The sequence below is a fragment of the Trachypithecus francoisi genome, unplaced genomic scaffold (assembly GCF_009764315.1).
Source record: "Trachypithecus francoisi isolate TF-2019V2 unplaced genomic scaffold, Tfra_2.0 Lachesis_group15, whole genome shotgun sequence".
NCBI lineage: Eukaryota > Metazoa > Chordata > Mammalia > Primates > Cercopithecidae > Trachypithecus > Trachypithecus francoisi.
Window position 1 is genome coordinate 87,315,344 of NW_022681460.1, and position 19,804 is coordinate 87,335,147.

The following is a 19,804-nucleotide window of genomic DNA, read 5'->3' on the forward strand; positions in this document are numbered from 1 at the left end:
CTCCTTCGTTAATTCTTTAAGAGAACAAGACCAATTGAGGAAAAATTTGATAAATTATATGTCGATTCCATTGCATGACATTCTTCTAATACAATTCCACATTACTAAATAGGGTCCTAAATCAACAGATAAAAACCAGCTAATAAACTCTTTGCTACCATTAGCACTGAACTGAAGAAAAATTTTTTCATTGTTTTTGAACATGGGTGTCAAATGTCAGAGACTGCAGTACCATCTTCACCCTATTTTTAACAACCTACTTGAGTACATAAATTACCGCTTCCTTTTCCCTTCCTGTGTCATCTAGTACACCCCATTTAAAGAGAATGAATGAAATGAATGTTTAAACTGTCTTGATGTTGTTAATTACTTTGTAAGATGTTTCATAACAGGAAAGTGTTTGGCGCGCACTCAATAGCTCGGAATATTAACATCTTCAAGGTCATGAGATTCTTAGTGTGTGTTTAAAATGGTTGCGGAAAGGAGTAAAAAAGTGTTTTTTTTCTCATAATATTTGTCTCTGCAAAAGAGCGATAATGGTATAAGGGATGGATGTGAGCTAAACCTTAGTACAGTTTACAGTGTGAAATAAGAACAGGTTTTTTTTTTCTTTTTTTTTTTTTTTTAGACGGAGTCTTGTGCTGTCACCCAGGCTGGAGTGCAGTAGTAGTGTGATCTCGGCTCACCGCAACCTCCGCCTCCTGGGTTCAAGCAATTCTCTTGTCTCAGCCTCCTGAGTAGCTGGGATTACAGGTGCCCACCACCACACCACCTGGCTAATTTTTGTATTTTTAAGTAGAAACGGGGTTTCCCCATATTGGCCAGGCTGGTCCTGAACTCCTGACCTCAGGTGATCCACTACCTCAGCCTCCCAAAAAAGAACAGCTTTTTAAGGGACCATACTGGTAGTTAGGTTTGCTTCCTTGATGACATAGGAAAATTCTGAAAACCATTTTTAATCTACTTGAGCATGTATCTGAGGCTATGCACACCAGGCCACAGTGCTACCAGTTTTCTGCCTGTGACAGGAAATACCCTTAGACCGGTAGCAACAGAGCTTGCTGGGAGGAAAGGAGAAGAAACTCAGAGGATTTTCAGACATTTGAGAGCTAAATTAGAAGGATTCAAATTTTCTGTACTAAGTTATGTAAATCAATTTGTATCACATTTGGTTTTCTGCCGCACAGAAATTAAAAACTGGTTATTGCCAACTCAGATATTATTTTGACCTTGTAAAATAATTACATTTCAACCTGTACATTGTGATTTGTTATTAAACAAGTGAAAAGACCATAATTAGGCAAAAATATAAATAATTGTTTTGGCTATGACTGGACAGAATCTTCATCGCAAACTGTCACATGAGAGGTGCAGAGCCCATGTCTGTCAATGGGCATGGATGACATTGACAGGCTAAAGACATAGCAAAGGAAAAAGGAGAAATAGAAAAAAAGGAAGATAATAAAAAGGGAGGTAGAGGGAAATAAGGGGAGGAAAAAGGGTGAAGGGGAACAGAAAAGAATTTCCAAACGATAAAGTAGTGATTGCCATCAGTAATTGTGTAAGATAGTGATTCCCATATGTTTGCATTTCAGAGTAGCTACATAAAAAACGGGGTGGGGGTGGATAAGCTGGATATTAACGTTTTTTTCCATGTAAGGACATTAAAAAGACAAACACATTTTTTTCTAATTTACTTTAATTTTTGCCTCCCTCTCTCTATAGTTTTCGTTTTGCCTGAACTGGTGAACATTTCATCATAGGTTAGTACTGGTATGTGCATGGGAACCACTTATCTAATATTACCAATTTTAATATAAAAATTCAGTAGAGTTGGCTGGGCATGGTGGCTCATGCCTGTAATCCCAGCACTTTGGGAGGCCGAGGTTGGTGGATCACCTGAGGTCCGGAGTTCAAGACCAGCCTGACCAACATGGAGAAACCCACTGTCCACTAAAAATACAAAATTAGCCAGCATCTTGGGAGGTGCCTGTAATCCCAGCTACTCGGGAGGCTGAGGCAGGAGAATCGCTTGAACCTGGGAGATGGAGATTGTGGTGAGCCAAGATCACGCCATTGCACTCCAGCCTGGGCAATAAGAGCAAAACTCTGTCTCAATATATAAATATAAATATATATATATATATATATATATATATATAAATTTAGTAGATATATATATTAATTTAGTAGATATATATATATATTTAGTAGAGTTTTAAAGGATGCTTTCAATTCATTCAGTTTTTCCTCCATTCAGTGTTTACTGAAGCCTCAGTAGGTATAAAATTTAAGTTAGCTGTCAGATGAAGAGAAAGGAGTGATAGTGGGACCTGAAAAGATTGTGTCTAGCAGATGGAAATACTTGTATGAATAAGGTAGCAGGAATGCCCAGTGATCTGCTCAAAAGCCTGGAACTGGCTCTCTTAGCGGTAGGGAGCCAATGAAGGTTTTTAAGCAAGGAGAGGGATCATGAGGGCTATGCCAGGGTGTGATCATAATGTCAAAGCAATTTAAAGGAGGTGACAAGGAGATGAGCTAAAAGGGCTGTTGTAAGATTGGAGCTAAGACTGCATTATAGGATCTAGAGGTGGTTGAGGTCATGGGGATAAAAAGGAGACAGCAAGTAAAGTCCTGTGGAAGTGGAAATGGGAAGGCTGAGCAGCTGTGCAGTGGGGAGGGAGGAAGATATAAATTCTTTTTAAGGAAGACTTTTGTAAATTATAAGGATTCAAAAATAAATTTCAGATACTTCTAGAGTATGTAAGGAGGAAGAAATTATTTTTCATGACTGTTTTAAACAATGAAAAGGTATAAGCAATAAGTTTATGTAATGATGGAATTGAAAGCTTGTTCACGGGGAATTCTAGATAGTTGGATGAATCATAAAAATCTAAAAAAAACTTCAGACTACTGGGTATGTCAAAGAGAGTAGAAGCTGGGCGTGGTGGCTCATGCCTGTAATCTCAATACTTTGAGAGCCTGAATCAAGAGGATTGCTTGAGCCCAGGAGTTCAAGACCAGCCTGGGCAACACAGTGAGATCCCCCCCTCTCCACAAAGCATAAAAAAATTAGCTGGGCGTGGAAGTGCATGCCTGTAGTCCTAGCTATTCGGGAGGCTGAGGCTGGAGGATTTCTTGACCCTGGGAGGTTGAGGCTGCAGTGAGTTATGATCACCGCTGTACTCCAGCCTGGGTGACAGAGTGAGACCCTGATTCAAAAACAAACTAAAAATGTGATTTTTTGTTTTTTTGGAGAGGGTATGGAGAGAAAGAACAGAGTTGTCTTTTGTGTTTATGATAACTTTTGAACTTGTTTCTTAATCTGCAAAACAAAGAACAGCATACTGGTGATTAAAAAAAAAAAAAAAAAAGGAATGTAGCCTAGAATTCTGGCACTAGCAACTGTGTTATCTTAGTGAAGTTACTTAACTCGTCCCTCAGCCTTACTATCCTTGTGTTAACACAGATGATAGTGATACCTATCTTGTAGAGTGTGTGTGTGTGTGTGTGTGTGTGTGAGAGAGAGAGAATTGAATGGAATGAGATAATACATGTGAAACACCCGTCCATGAGAGCTTGGCATATAGTAGGTGCTCAACAAATGGCAGGGACTTCTTTTGTTCTAGCAATAACACTTAACAGAGCATTGGTAGGTCTATCCCTTTTTGGTACTGAAAAATATTTTGATAAGATGTGTATTTGAGATTGGCTTTATGTGAAAGAAGACGACATTCCAGGACACACAATAATTTTTATGAGGGCATTTTCAACTGGGCACAGGGATCAAGCCTTTCTCGTCGTCTGGATTGCACAGTTTTGCCGCAGGTTCGTTGTTTTTTTACTGTGGCTAATTTTAACGCTGAACATGAAGGGATTAAGAAATGCCTTTAACTCATGTTACATTAAGTAGCAGAAATTATCAGATAGAGGAATTGGGGAGGGGAAAAAAAGGCTCGGTAGTAACTCATGGCTTCCTAAGCAAGACGGCATGTAGTTACAGTTTTGAGCTGAATATACGTTCTGGCAGTTTAATCTCATCAGACTAACTTGGGGGTAGGTGCAACCCGTCGCTTCCACCCTTCGCCTCCTTTAACCAAAGCCGCCCAGAGTGCAATTGCCCAGAGTTTAAACAATGCTGTGAGTTGCAGCTTCTAATTGGAGAGGCAGGAAGCCCTTCCCTGGACAGACCCCGCCCCTCCCCGTGCGAATCACCAGCCTGCGGGGAGGAGCTGGCCAATGCTAATGAGCGAGTTGCCAGGCGAGACAGGAACTTCTTTCCCCTTCTCTGTGTCAGGATCGCAGAAATTATGCCCCTTCTCTCACCATGAACTGGCTCTCCAGTTCCCAGGGAGTGGTGCTAACAGCCTACCACCCCAGCGGCAAGGACCAGGCCGTGGGGGACAGCCATGCAAAGGGAGGGGAGGAAGCCACCTCGAGGTAAGCCTTTGGAAGCTGAAAACAAAACCAAACCCTCTTACCTGCTCCAGGGAAAAAGTGACAGGGAAGTTGGCATGGGGAGAAGGGAATTCCATCTGCACGTCGAACCTAAGCTCATGCAGCAGCAGTAGCAACGTTTGGCGTGATTTTTATGTACTTTTCATCTCACCTAGTCCAAGTGTGAAATAATCCATATGATTACTGGTGAAGACGGACAAGAAAGAACTGGGGAGAGGACTGGATGGGCTGTCAGACTAGGTGTTTAGCAGGTGCATTTGCACATGCTGGAGGATCAAATAGGTGTATCTGAAACACTTCCTTTCCTATGAAATGGAATTCTTGAATGAGTTGAAGGCACTGCCACTGGAACTGTTCGCTGGGAAAGTCTGCCAAAAAGCAGGGAGGCTGTTCATTGTACTGTACAAGCTGTTGTTGTTAGAGTGTTTTTTCCCCCCTCTTTGCTGAAAGCAAATCTCTTAGGCAAAAAGCCCAAGACACTGGCCTGTGGCAATATGTTTCACATTCTTTTGTGTATGTGGATTTTTTTTTCCCCCTGGCTTTCAAAAAGGAGTTTTTGTCAGGAGATAGCACTCTGCTGCTGGAGTGAAATGTGGTTAATGTTAAATCACTTTATAGGCAGAGAGGGCAAGTGTTCTATAGACCACTGAGGCACAAAGGGTACCTTTCTCCCTGTCTGTGTACTTTGTTCTTGTTCCGTTTTCTAAGAGCTTTTTTTTTTTTCTTTCTCTCCTTAATGACCTTCTCACTAGCTGAACATTTTTACCTCTATCAAGATATAAATCATAAATATTGGCCTAGAAGATTACAAGAAGCAAATACTAACCTAATAGCCTAGAACACTAAGTTAGTTATCAGTAAGCACATTTCCTCCTCAATGCTTAATGTGATAATAAAACCTTCTTTGTTCTTATGTGACTTATGCCTGTGCCTTAAGCTGAAATAATGCTGCCTTTCATTTGTTTTAAAATCCCCAAATATGAGGGAGGGAGAAAAATCAAAGGAATGGCTGTAATACTTGGTGTTAGATTCCCAGCTGACCGGAACTGTTTCTCACATAGCATCCACAGTATGTATTTCATTGAATGAATTCATCTCCAAAGATGAAAAAGATTTGCTGCTTGTGCCTTAGCTGTGTTACCATTTCATTTTCCATCATTTTAAATGACTTAATGTTAAATCATTAAATCAAGAGATCTTGAAGTGTTTTCATCCATTTTTCTGTAATGTATTAGTAATTGTTAAGCATTAAGCAGCCTGCAACACCAACCCCATACCCAACCATAACTTGGATTCCACATGTCAGTCAAAATTGCCAAAATTATACAAGCACAGGACATTCTCCAATGACTTTAGGCTGGGATGGCCTAAGGATATGAGAGAATCTTGGATCTTGATTGTGAGAATGGAAAAGACCTTAAAGACTGTGAGTCCAAACCTCTCATTTTCACCTAGGACTCAAACCCCAGGGATTAGTTAAGTTTTTGGAAGGTCTGAAGTTCTAGGCCTTTGTCTGGGGCTGCATCTCCAGTTCTGGATACTCATTATTCTGTGTTTGCAGTGTGGGTGGCCCATACTTGAGTGGGTTGAGAGAACAAGAGAGGATCAGACCATTCTCTGCCTAGGCTGAAGCAGAACCAAGAGGCACTAAGGTGGCAGGGTGGGCAGCTGCCCACACAGCAGGTGCCCTGTGTAGGGCCACAGCTCCAGGTGGGCTTCTTTGCTGGCTGCCATGTAGCCTGCCCATACCAGACCCAGCTTCCCACCACTGAATTAGTTCTAGGGATCGTTACTGATACTGACCGGAGAAGATGGGAGCCTGGTTTCAGGGCAGGGAGGAAGGAGGAAGGAGGGAGGAGGGCTAGTCCTCACTGGCTTTTACCCTTAAGGAAGGGGTAACGAATCAGATAAACTTGTTGTTGTTTTGAGAGACTGCCCTGTTTATCCTGGAAGAATTGAGATACTGTAATTGATATGGGGGAGGGGATGGATAGAAGGAAGGAGGATTTGAAGGTGGGATGGGGTCAGTGGTGACTACCTAAGAATGGTGATGGTGGTTTGGGGTAGGGGTGAACTGGACTTTGGCTTTGGCTGGGTTGGTCAGGTGATGTTTTAAGCACTGGGAAGCTGCTCCAAGGTGCAAGGTTGATGGTCGATGCCTATTTAAAGAAGTTCTCCAAAAAGTAAAAACAAAACAAAACTCTTAAAAAGAGGCTACATTAGGTTGGGTGTGATGGCTCACACTTGCCGTCTCAGCACGTTGGGAAGCTGAGGTGGGTGGATTGCTTGAGCTCAGGAGTTAGAGACCAACCTGGGCAAAAAAAAGACCCCCCCCAATTCTCTACCAAAAATTAAAACACACACACACACACACACACACACACACACAAACTAGGCATGGTAGCACATGCCTGTGGTCCCAGCTGCTCAGGAGGCTGAGGTGGGAGGATCACTTGAGGCTGTGGGGGCAGAGATTGCAGTGAGCCGAGATCACGCCACTGCACTCCAGCCTGGGTGAGGGAGCGAGACCCTGTCTCAAAGAAAAATAATAATAAATAAAATAAAAATAAAAGCTAAATTAAATTCTGCATTTCCTCCTACCCATTTAAAAGTTATAGGAGAGAGCATGAAAGTATAACTTTTCTTATCACAATATTTTGTCTGTAAATAATATGTCCTTTGATATATTTAATCCAATATTTAGTTTCATGAGATGAATTCATGCCTTTATAATGCCGTTTATACGTATGTATATGACTTAGCATATGACTTAGCGTATTTATTGAAAAGTGTTTCTTTTTTTTTTTTTTTGAGATGGAGTTTTGCTCTTGTTGCCCAGGCTGGAGCACAATGGCGCGATCTTGGCTTACCGCAACCTCTGCCTCCCAGGTTCAAGCTATTCTCCTGCCTCAGCCTCCAGAGTAGCTGGGACTACAGGCATGCACCTGTAGCTACCTAACTCCTTAGCTACCTAAATGGACTGATGAGTGAGATATTTTTATGCCTTCTCTGAATAAATGTATGGCATTCATCATGTAAGGTCTTGTTGACCCAACTTGCCGTTGGTATTGGGTAGGCAGAACCAAGAGGCACTACATAGGGGTGACATAAACCCAGAAACCCTGGACTCTGGGGCCAACCTGTCTGGGGTCACATCCCAACTCTCTCATTCATTAGCAGTGTGACCTTGGAGGAGTTATCTCTCTACCTGTAAATTGAACTTCATAATATTACTCACCTCATTAAGACAGCTGAGTGGGATGAACTCTGTCAAGCCCATAGAAGAGTGTCTGGTTTGTAGCTAGCTGCTTTTTCTTTAATACTAGGTAAAGAAAAGGAAAGAAAGGATTGAGTGCTAATTTTGTTTTTTTTTTTTTAAGTAGAGTCGGGGTTTCTCCATGTTGGTCAGGCTGATCTCGAACTCTCGACTTCAGGTGATCTGCCTGCCTTGGCCTCCCAAAGTGCTAGGATTTCAGGCATGAGCCACTCTGCCCAGCCTGAAAGTGTTTGAGTTTTAGCCTAGCCATACCAAGTCTTTTTTTTTTTTTTTTTTTTTTTGAGACAGAGTCTCACTGTGTCACCCAGGGTGGAATGCAGTGGCGTGATCTGGGCTCACTGCAACCTCTGTCTCCCAGGTTCAAGTGATTCTCCTGCTTCAGCCTCGCAAGCAGCTGGGATTACAGGCAAGTGCCACCACCCCTGGCTAATTTTTGTATTTTTAGTAGAGACGGGGTTTCACCGTGTTGACCAGACTGGTCTCGAACTCCTGACCTCAGATGATCTGCCCACCTTGTCCTCGCAAAGTGCTGAGACTACAGGCATGAGCTACTGCACCTGGCTCCAAGTCCTTTTTTATTACCATTTAGTCTTTTGAAAAGCTGGGATAGTAGGGAATTAATATTTTTGGAAGTAATTTGTTAGCTAAAATTTTCTCCATTCCATTATCCCTCTTTATCAGAAAACATTCATTGAATGTCAGATTAAGGAATTCCTCCCACTCCTGGTTACAGCCTCTCCCTTTATAGAGTTCTGTTTTTCTTTTGTATGTTTCCTCATCAAAACATGAGGATTTGAAGAAATATGTTAACATTAGTTGTTATGGCTGACTTGTACACAGTTGAATGTTTCCAAAGGAAACCACTTTTTTATAAGTAGCTATATTTATAAGACTTTGTTTACTTGTTTTTCAAGCAGGCTTCTTAATATTTACTTTAGAAAAGATTTTTTTCAAAGAATATTGCATTTTGTCTATTCTTACTGTTCTCCTTTGACTTTCCCGTTTTAAGAGAAATGGTTGTTTACTTTGTATATTTTTTGCTAATATTTTAATATGAACATCAACCTTTTTTATTGGGCCTTTTAACTCCTTAGCTACCTAAATGGACTGATGAGTGAGATATTTTTATGCCTTCTCTGAATAAATGTATGGCATTCACCACGTAAGGTCTTGTTGACCTAACTTGCCATTGGTATTGGGTAGGCAGAACCAAGAGGCACTACACAGGGGTGACATAAACCCAGAAACCCTGGACTCTGGGGCCAGCCTGTCTGGGGTCACATCCCAACTCTCTCATTCATTAGCAGTGTGACCTTGGAGGAGTTATCTCTCTACCTGTAAATTGAACTTCATAATATTACTCACCTCATTAAGACAGCTGAGTGGGATGAACTCTGTCAAGCCCATAGAAGAGTGTCTGGTTTGTAGCTAGCTGCTTTTTCTTTAATACTAGGTAAAGAAAAGGAAAGAAAGGATTGAGTTTTGCAGGATATGGAATATTCTCCCTTGTTTCAGAAGCATTTTTCTGAATATCATTTTGTTATGTGTTAAGAAACCTGGGCATGATCCATATGCTTAAAAAATGATGTATTTGAGAATGAACCATAATGTAAAAGTTTAGGCCTTTGAAGTTTGAAAGACCTTGGAAATATTATCTTGATCCATAGCACCATTTATGATTTGAACTGGTAATAATTGCCTATAGTAGGCCTTTCTTGGGGGTATTGATGGGCATTGAGGTCTGCAAATATTGACTCTATGGCAAGATAGAATGTGGGTGGATCCTCTTTTGGCAGCTGGACTCACTCCTGTCTCCGTGCTTTCTTCCTCTTCTTAAAACTACTACTGCCCAGCATACCAAATGTTAAGAGGGCTATCATCGTGATAAGCTTATCTCAGTTCTTGACTTGTTCATGTCTCACCCATTCCTTGGTTCTGCAAGCATAATCATTCAGTCATTCCACATATAAGAGCTGTCTCTTACTGTGTATCAGGCAGTTGTTTAAATACTGGGGTTGTAATGGGGGGAAATAAACCAGACAAACACCTGGGTGCAGGGAGGGTAGCCTGGAGGGAAAAAAGACCTGAGCAGGTGACAGGTGAGCCCCAAATATCTGGGGGCAAAAATCAGAAGAAGAAGAGCTTTTAAGGCAGGTAGTGGGTAGGGAGTGTAGAAGCCTTAAGCCTAGATAGAGTAAGTCTAAAACCAAGTACCCAGAGAGCAAAGAGCCCTGCATGGCTGTAGGGGTCAGGGTAAGGAAGAGGGAGGAAGAAGAAAGCAAGGTGTGGGTTGATAACCTTATAGAATATTTGAGGACTTGAATATTTGCTGAAAGAAAGATGGGAAGCCGTTGAGGGAGTGGGTTTTGAGCAGTGGAGGAAGAGAGCACATTTAAAAGGTCCCTGTGGCTGTTATATTGATTATAGAGTGTAGAAGCAGTGGTACTGCTCAAGAGGTTAAGGTGGTGGTGGTTTGGGCCAGGGTTTCAGTTGTTTTAGTAATTAATGGGGTGAGCAGCGGAGTCTTTTGACATTAGAGCCTGTAGGAGATGGACAAATGAGAATACCTGAAGATTGTTGCAAGGTTTTTGCCCTAAGAAACTTATAATGTTAAAGTGATCATTAATTTAGATAGGGAAGACTTGCAGAGGGGTATAAGGGGGCTGGGGTAAATTGAGCAAGACATGAAGCTCAGTTTTTTTTTGTTTGTTTTTTTGTTTTTTTCCAATACTGAGTCTCGCTGTGTTACCCAGGTTGGAGTGCAATGGGTGATCTTGGCACATTGCAGCCTCCACCTTCCAGGTTCAAGCGATTTTCGTGTCTCAGGCTCCCCAGTAGCTGGGATTACAGGTGCCTGCTGCCATGCCTGGCTAATTTTTGTATTTTTAGTGAAGATGGGGTTTCACCATGTTGGCCAGGCTGGTCTTGAACTCCTGACCTCAAGTGATCTGCCTGCGTTGTCCTCCCAAAGTGCTAGGATTATAGGTGTGAGCCATCATGCCTGGCCTGAAGCTCAGTTTTGAGAAACATCTTTTTGAGATAAACATTAAAAGAGGAACATGGCTGGCTGTCTTGATTAGTTCAGTGTTTTTACATGAATCTTCACAGGATTTTAAAAACCTATGTAGTATACCATTAAAAAAGTTTCCGCATTCTGAATTTGTATATTACCTGATGGTGTGTGTGTGTGTGTGTGTGTGTGTATATATATATATATATATTGTTGTTGGAGAAAAGGAATGGTAATGAGTTTTTATAATGCAATTATGTAATATGTAAATTTTATTTTTCCTAACCTTAGCTTCTAAAGCGTATTTCCTCATTCTAATTTCATAGAATTTAGTGACTAAATGGATTTAAACCTGTCCATGGGGATAATTGTTTTCCGGATCAATCTCTTCTTCAATTTCGTGACATAAGGGTCCTTTGTAAAGACATTTTCTTCACTGTACTTTAAAAGCCCTAACCATAGTTTCTTCTTGAATTGTTAGAGGTTGCACCCAGTGTCCAACTGGGGAGGTCTTATGTTCATTCACAGACATGTGATATTTGCCTTTTGATTCCTCTCATTGACAAGACCTGTGGTTTTTGTGGGCCTATTAAAGTTATTATATCTTCATAGGACTTTTATTTAAGTGTATGCCTTTCAAATATAAGGATTTAGAAATTATCAGAACCATCCCCACCCACCCCCTCCTAGAGAAACTTGCTGAACATTTGCCTTGTTGTCCACGGCACATTTATTACTTGTGCATTGTACAATTGCACTGTGCTCCCTTGTCTCTTCTAAAGGGGGCTTGCTCTCATATTTTATGAATTTCCTAATATTTTGAGTTCTATTAGTATTTATCATACTTCTACAAGTGTTGAAGCAATAAAGACTCATAACAATTGATGCATTTAATGATGCACGTGATTGCCACTGGACTGCATGGGTGTTAGGCTTAAATCACTTTTGATAATTGGACCTATTGCCAGAACAAATTATCTGTTTCACTCTTCTTTTTTAATTCCCCGCTGGCTGTAAACATCTGTCTCATATTAGAAAGAGAACTCAGCACCCTCGAGGTGAAGATTGCCCCTGGCCACAGGGTCAGTTCCCTCTCTACTCCTTGCTCATGAATCTGTAAGGTCCATGCCCTGTGGCTGTCTTCTTTCTCCTGCCTCCTCTTCTTCCTCCTTCCTCTTCTTCTTCTTCTTTTGTTTGTTTTGGAGATGGAATCTCGCTCTGTTGCCAGGCTGGAGTGCATGGCACAATCTCGGCTCACTGCAACCTCTGTCTCCTGGGTTGAAGCGATTCTCCTGCCTCAGCTTCCCGAGTAGCTGGGATTACAGGCATGCGCCACCACACCTGTCTAATTTTTGTATTTTTATTAGAGACAAGGTTTTGCCATGGTGGCCAGGCTGATCTCGAACTCCTCACCTCAGATGATCCGCCCACCTAGGCCTCCCAAAGTGCTGGGATTACAGCTCTGAGCCACTGTGCTCAGGCCTGCTGCCTCTTCTTGATTCTGCTCTGTCCAAAAGCTCGGAGAAGGCTGTCTCATCGTGGTAGTGGTGTCACTGTGACGAGGCCCGTAGGCGGTGGGTCTCAGTGGGAGTCGTTAACAGCATGGATCTCCCCGTAGGTTTGGGGTTGCTAGACCAGGTATGACAACAGTCCTCTCCTGAACCCTGCTCTAGGTGCCCTCTGTCCTGTGCCCACCCTTTCATTTCATACGACTACTTTGAGAAAGATGGTTTGTTCTAAATGTTTTATTTAGTTGATATTTAATGGGCTTTTTATTTTCTTTTGATTAAAAAGGGATACAGAATAAGACATCTCATTATTTGAGGAGAGTGGGGATGAGTCAGGGTATTGGGCATGGATTAGGGCAGGAGGAACAGAAGGGATGTCTAGATCTTTCTGAAGGCATTCTTTTGACTTCCATGTTTGTTGCTGTGAGCTGGCCAAGTTTATCCTTTTTTTGCAAGAAATAAACAGAAACCACGGAGACCTGTGTGACCAGTTACTACCTGTGGTTTTTTTCCCATACTCAAGTCCACTAAGTATCTAAATTTCTGTGTTGAAAAAGAGTATGGCACCTCATCTCCTTTTCGTATGCATTTGGTAGAAGCTTTTTGGCTGTAAAGAACACTGAGGTTTCCTTATGGGAAATGAGGTTTATTACAGGGATCTGGGTCATAGGAAAAGGAGGCATCTCTTCTTCCCTCAGCAACTGGTCATGTGTGGACACTCGTGGCGTTTCTGCTCTCTTGGAGACTCTTGATCCTTTTCTAACCACTGGTTTTCTACACTTGATCTTAGCCAAAAGGCCGAGAAGCGATAACCACTGGTTTTCTAATCTCATCATTTCAGCTTGAGCTTTTGGCTCCTGACGGATGCCCAGCCTGGTTACCTCCGGAGTCATCTTACATTTCATAGCTAACTGACCCATCTCTTTATTTCCTAATTTCGCTTTTCTTTCTTTCTTTCTTTCTTTTTTTTTTTTAAGATGGAGTCTCGCTCTGTGGCTCGGGCTGGAGTGCAGTGGCCGGATCTCAGCTCACTGCAAGCTCCGCCTCCCGGGTTCACGCCATTCTCCTGCCTCAGTCTCCCGAGTAGCTGGGACTACAGGCGCCCGCCACCTCGCCTGGCTAGTTTTTTGTAGTTTTTAGTAGAGACGGGGTTTCACCATGTTAGCCAGGATGGTCTCGATCTCCTGACCTCGTCATCCGCCCGCCTCGGCCTCCCAAAGTGCTGGGATTACAGGCTTGAGCCACCGCGCCCGGCCAATTTCACGTTTTTGAAAGGAGATCAGGTTTGTCCAGTTAATCTTTGTGAACAGGCCATAGTACATCCCCAGGCAGCTTATGATTTGGCTTGTTCCGGATCTTTTTAGAAAAGCAGAGTTTGTGGATAGGGAGATTCCTGGACAAAGGATGCGGCATCTTTGCTAAGATATTTAGGACATAACACATTTATCTGTTTCCTCATTTATGAAATCATATCGTGTAATGATGTCTTGCCTGCTTCACAAGGTTAATCATGAAGATCAAATGTGTAGCGTTTGAGAAAGTTAAAAAATTATACAAATGAACATTATTGCTAAATACTTTTCCATACAGTATCTTACAATTTCCCCAGGCATTTCACTTCATTTCACTTAACCAGAGGTATCATACTAAACTTTTGAGTTTAATTTGAATTTTACTTTTCGTTGTATACTCAGATGTAAGTTCATCGAGGGTGGAAAGTTTGCCTGTCTTTTTTTTTTTAAGGGAGGAGTGTTCCTTTATACTTAAGCCTTGGGAAAGTGCTTAGTCCACTTTAGGCAGTTACTAAAAGATTGAATGAATGAACGAGTGAGCGGGAGGAGGCCTAGTGATTGCATACACAGATTTTGGAGCTAGATTGCCTGGGTTGAAGTCCTACTTTCTGTCATGTAGTAGCTTGTGACTCTGGGTTAGTTATTTAATGTTTCAGGGCCTCAGGTTTTTTGTTTCCTTCTGCACACTGGGAATAATAATACCTAACTCAAGAGTTATTTTAAGGATTGACTGAGTCATCATATGTAACATACTTACGTGAGTGCTTGACGTAAAGTACATGTTTTCGATGATGATAAAGGCCAGACTGTTAGCTGTTGGTGAATTAATTTGGAAATAGCATAGGGAAGCATCGTTGTGATTAATTTGTAAGTCATTTGGGAAATGAATGTTTGCTTCTAATGCATATGCAGTATAATGCCTTTATTTTAAAACTAATAGTGGGATAAGTTATATAAATAGCTCATATTATTTTAATACTACATTTATTATCCAAAAAGGACCTTAAGTGTTTAAAGGTATTGAACTCTTGTTAGGCCCGGGTGACTGTTTTGAATAGCTTTAATGCTTCAGTTTGGGTAGCTATAAAGTTGTAGAGCGTTTGTTACTCTTAATAAGATGGAAAATCGTCTAGTGTAGAGCAAGGAAAAGTTATTTGCACATGTTCCTCAAAGAGCAAATTGACTTTAGGTTATATGAATACTTGCAGGTAAAAGTACCAATGTATCGTTATAGCTAAAGTGTTTGAGAAAAGAGTAATTGTTATACTTTTGTGCCCTTAAAATTTATTTATATAAAACAGCTGTTTTTGATTAGGCTGTTCTCATAACCAAGAAGTGACGTTTCATGGGGCAGAGTTCAGCTGAATGTGTATCTGTGGCACAGATCTGGGGGATGTGTTCCCTTCACCTAGTTCTTCTTGAGCTCTGTGCCCCATCTCCTTCCCATTTAATGTCAAAATTTGAAAACTGTACTGTTTTTCTCCTCATCTATAGAATACATAATAAACTTGCTTACATGCTCCAGGCTGTAGGCTAGGAAACTATGTCCTCCTAGTAAGTTCTCCAGTTTCTCCCTACACCTACATTTCAAGTTCTTATGAGCACTGTAGTTCCTGCTTACAAAAGGCTCATAAGAGCAGGCTGCTTTGCTTCCACCTCTAAGAGACTGGGGACTTTTTTGGTGGGTGTGGACATAATTAGCAAAAGGATGAACTGGAGGGGAGGATAGAGCTGTATGTAATTAGAAATTTAGAAGCCATTTTTCATAGGGGAAAAATAGCAAAAATGATACTTAAATTCCATGGAGATGTTCATTCTATGATTCTACCATATTATGGATTAATTTCTTTTTACTGGCCAGAAAACGTAAAACAGCATTTATTTGTAGCACCATTACTGTAGGAAAAGTTCCCAATTACAGGTTTAGAAATAAACTTTTCCAACCCAAATAAAACTTCAACTAGGTTGGGGGTTTCTGTTCAATGTTTCTTTGTTGCCTCTCCAGACTTTTGTGATCTGAGAAGTAAAAGTTCTGATTTTTTTTCCTGCTTCTAGTTTTATCTTACTTTAGTACGATGTCCTTCCCCAGGCACATGGGAGCTTTGTATACTCCAATAAATATGCCTTTCTTTGTCTCCTAAACATGTGCCTGTCTTCTGTTAGTGATTATGTACTTGTCTACATTTGTCATTGATTTGGGAATATTTAGGAAGGTGGAAAATGGCATACATTCTTGTGACTTTAGATGAATCAGATTATAGCTGTATAATGTAATTAATTTAGTAAAGTAAGAAGAAGTGCTTTGGCTGGGCGTGGTGGCTCATGCCTATAAATCCCAGCACTTTGGGAGGCCGAGGCTGGTGGATTGCAAGGTCAGGAGTTCAAGACCAGCCTGGCCAATATGCTGAAACTCCGTCTCTACTAAAAATACAGAAATTAGCCAGGCATTAGGCCGGGTGCATGGCTCATGCCTGTAATCCCAGCACTCTGGGATGCCAAGGCGGGGTGGGTCATCTGAAGTCAGTGGTTCAAGACCAGCCTGGCCAAAATGGCGAAACCCTGTCTCTACTAAAAATAAAAAAAATTAGTCTGGCGTGGTGGTACATGCCTGTAATCCCATTTACTCGGGAGGCTGAGGCAGGAGAATTGCTTGAACCCATTAGGCGGAGGTTGCAGTGAGCTGAGATTGTGCCGTTGCACTCCAGCTTGGGCGACAACAGCAAAACTTCGTCTCAAAAAAAAAAAAAAAAAAAGCTGGACGTGGTGGTACGTGCTACTCGGGTGGCTGAGGCAGGAGAATCGCTTGAACCCAAGAAACGGAGGTTGCAGTTAGCCAAGATCGTGTTACTGCACTCCAGCTTGGGCGAAAGAGCAAGCCTCCATCTCCAAAAAAAAAAAAAAAAAAAAGGGCTTTAACACCATGTTTCTATAAAATTAGAATTCTGTAGAAAAATCTTGCAATTCACACTAACAAGAATTTTGAAATTTTGGTAGTTTGGCTGTAGAGATCTGGCTCATTTCTGAATGCTAATGACTGTCAGATACCATCCATATTTGAGGAAAATAATAGGAATTATTGCTTGAACAGCATAAAATTAAAATCATACTTAGAGATTTGCGTAACTCAGGCTTTAAAGACATGTAAACATGGGATATCTTAAGTTTTAAATTATTTTTTGAAAATGAATACATGTTTTAACTAAACAAGAGTGAAGGTCTTTGCTAGGTACAAATGATAAGCCTAGAAAAAAACAAATGTACAAATGCCTGCTCTGAAGGAGCTTGCAGTACAACTCAATTGGCTTCTAAAACAACTTTTTAAATATAATATTTAGGAAGTCTTGCATGGTTCTTTCTTTTGAGGAATAAAACTTTCAAAGAGTTTGTTGTTGAGTAATTGAGATGAAGTTTGAGTAAGAAAAGGTAAGTTGGCAAGTGAAAGTTGAAAGCAACTCAGGCTATTTATAGGTGGGCTAGAAACATGTAACTTGATCAACGTATTCTATAATTAATGTTTTTACTAAGGTTACTAAGTGTGTGCTCGTTCATTTCTCGTTGTCCAAATAATGCAAAGTTACGGTATATAATCTGATAGAATATTTTTAGGTGAAATTAGGAGTAAATGTATATAGTGTCTTTTTTAAAGATAAATTATTGGTTGTTAATTTTTTATTTATTATTGAAAATGGGGATATATTTTAATGTTTCCAGACTGAATTTCTTTGGAATTATAGCATTTCTGAATTATTTTCTATTATAGTATAATCACACAGGATATATTTAGGCAATTGTAAACGTGCATTATTAATCCTTTGCCCCCTGTTATTTTCTTAGGACAAGGTTTATTTACAGAAGAATCAATAGAGAGACCTGGCAGATAATAAATGAGTGAAGTGGATGACTAGAAATTGCAGGCCTCAGAAAAATGTGGGTTTTGGTAGAAAATGTTAGCTAGTATTTCCAAAATACTGAGTAAGAAAAAAAAAAAAATCCCATGTGCAGGATGGATCTGACCCAGGCACTGCCAGTGTGTGACCCCTGTCCTGAAGGACAAGGTGGTGGTTTGAGTTGTCTGTTGCTATGAAACATACCATTCCAAAACTTAGGGGCTAAAAATCCCAGTTTTCTTTTCTGATTCTGGAGGATTACAATCAAATTCTTTCTTGGGCTTTATCAGGCAAGATGGGCTAGGGTGGGGTCATCAGAGGCTTCTTCATGTACACATTTGTTTGGCACTTGTGCTGGTTGGTTATCTCTTGCATTTCTCCTCCTGCATTTTCTGGATGACTTGGGCTCCCTGATAGTTCGGCAGTAGCCAGGTAATCAGACTTCTGACATTCTTGCGGGTTTACCCCAGAGCGAGGATTTCGAGAAGTGTAGGAGGAAGCTACCAGGCTTCTCATGACCTCAGAAGTTACTCATTGTCACTTGGCTATGTTCTTTTGGCCAATTAATCATAGGCCAACTCAGATTCGAGAGGATGGAGGAATAGGATACACTTCTCAATGAGGGAATGGCTAGCACACAGAGAGGGGAAGGAGTTGATTGTGGGATTGTGGCTATCTTTGGTGAAAAGCTACCCAGATGTCATTCCAGTCTCTTTGTACCTGGCCTTACCTGCCTTTCCTGATCTTCTTGCTTGCTTCTCTTATGCAGGATCCCCTATACCCTGGAGCTTGACTTTAAAATCTGCATCTATATATAAATGCATATCTTATGTGCATTTATCTCTTAGCCTTGCTTTGTTGGGAACTTCATATTGAATAATCTTTTTGTTCATCACGAACATAAATGCCTTATGCAGGGGCCCGGTATTATTCTTTATCCTAAGGACTATATAGATTCAATTCCCCATATATAATAGAACTCAACTATATTTTTGAATTGATTGATATTTGATATTTTAGAAGGATTGGGTATTTGTTGTTTGCAGGACACTTTATTATACAGCCTTTTCCCCCCTGCTAAAAATTATGGGGCCGGGCGCCGTGGCTCATGCCTGTAATCCCAGCACTTTGGGGGGCTGAGGCGGGCAGATCACGAGGTCGGGAGATGGAAACCATCCTGGCTAACAGGGTGAAACCCCATCTCTACTAAAAAAAAATACAAAAAATTAGCCAGGCATGGTGGCGGGCGCCTGTAGTCCCAGCTACTCGGGAGGCTGAGGCAGGAGAATGGCGTGAACCCGGGAGGTGGAGGTTGCAGTGAGCCGAGATCGCGCCACTGCACTCCAGCCTGGGTGACAGAGCGAGACTCCATCTTCAAAAAAAACAAAAAAAGAAAAAATTATGCTTGATTCCCAAAAATCTTTTCCAAAAAGTATGTAAATTTAGATTTTAGGCACAAGTGCCAATTTGAATTTGGGAAGAACAGAGTACTGAGAAACGAGATACTCTTTTAAAGAACATGGTAGGGTCTGTAGGAAGTTCTTGTGAAATGTCAGCTAGCTATTATTCTGTGTAGTGTAATAAATTAAGCTGCTGCCTTCGTTTGTTGGCAGCCAAGTTGCCAAAGGCCCTTGTTTGTTTACATCCAGTGATATTTACTGTAAGGGACTATTGGACACAGATGCAGTATTTTAGAGTAGGTAGTTTTTTTTTTTTTTTTTTTTTTTTTTTTAGAGATGGAGTCTCACTCTGTCGCCCAGGCTGGAGTGCAGTGGCCGGATCTCAGCTCACTGCAAGCTCCGCCTCCCGGGTTTACGCCATTCTCCTGCCTCAGCCTTCCCAAGTAGCTGGGACTACAAGCGCCCGCCGCCTCGCCCGGCTAGTTTTTTGTATTTTTTTTTTTAGTAGAGACGGGGTTTCACCGGGTTAGCCAGGATGGTCTCGATCTCCTGACCTCGTGATCCGCCCGTCTCGGCCTCCCAAAGTGCTGGGATTACAGGCTTGAGCCACCGCGCCCGGCCGGTAGTATTTTTTTGAGATCACATGTTACATGTGAAAAACATCCCAGAGGCTATACGAAAATTAATTGCCAGTATGTGAGTTACTTGGTTTTTCTACTCACAGTACAGTAGTTAACATTTAGCAGTCATCCAATAACTGTTATCATTGAGACTTCACATACTTAAATAGCATCAGTGTAGGATTTCCTTTCTTTCTCGTTTAGAAACTTTCACTTTACTGTGCTTATTACTAAACTCTATTTGCTTCTTGCCACACTTCAAAGAAAGGGAGAAGATACGTGACTAGGAAGCCCTCTGAGCTGTAGGCGGGTGGGGCAGGGTGGAGGACAATGTTTTTCCCTTAATTGAGGG

At 41.3% G+C, this 19,804-nt stretch overlaps 1 protein-coding gene across 5 annotated transcripts in view; it reads left to right on the plus strand.

Moving 5' to 3' along the window:
* ARHGAP18 (Rho GTPase activating protein 18) overlaps positions 1-19,804 on the plus strand; it is a 195,838-nt gene that overhangs the window by 53,561 nt on the left and 122,473 nt on the right. For 2 of the 5 annotated variants that reach the window (XM_033235512.1, XM_033235513.1), the window contains exon 1: positions 4,221-4,440. The exons of 2 other annotated variants lie outside the window; for them this stretch is intronic. In XM_033235512.1, coding sequence (XP_033091403.1) covers positions 4,328-4,440 — 113 coding nt within the window. In that variant the 5' untranslated portion in view covers positions 4,221-4,327. Of the gene's footprint in view, positions 1-4,220; positions 4,441-19,804 lie in introns of those variants that run through there. One more of the 5 variants, XM_033235508.1, reaches the window with a different exon arrangement.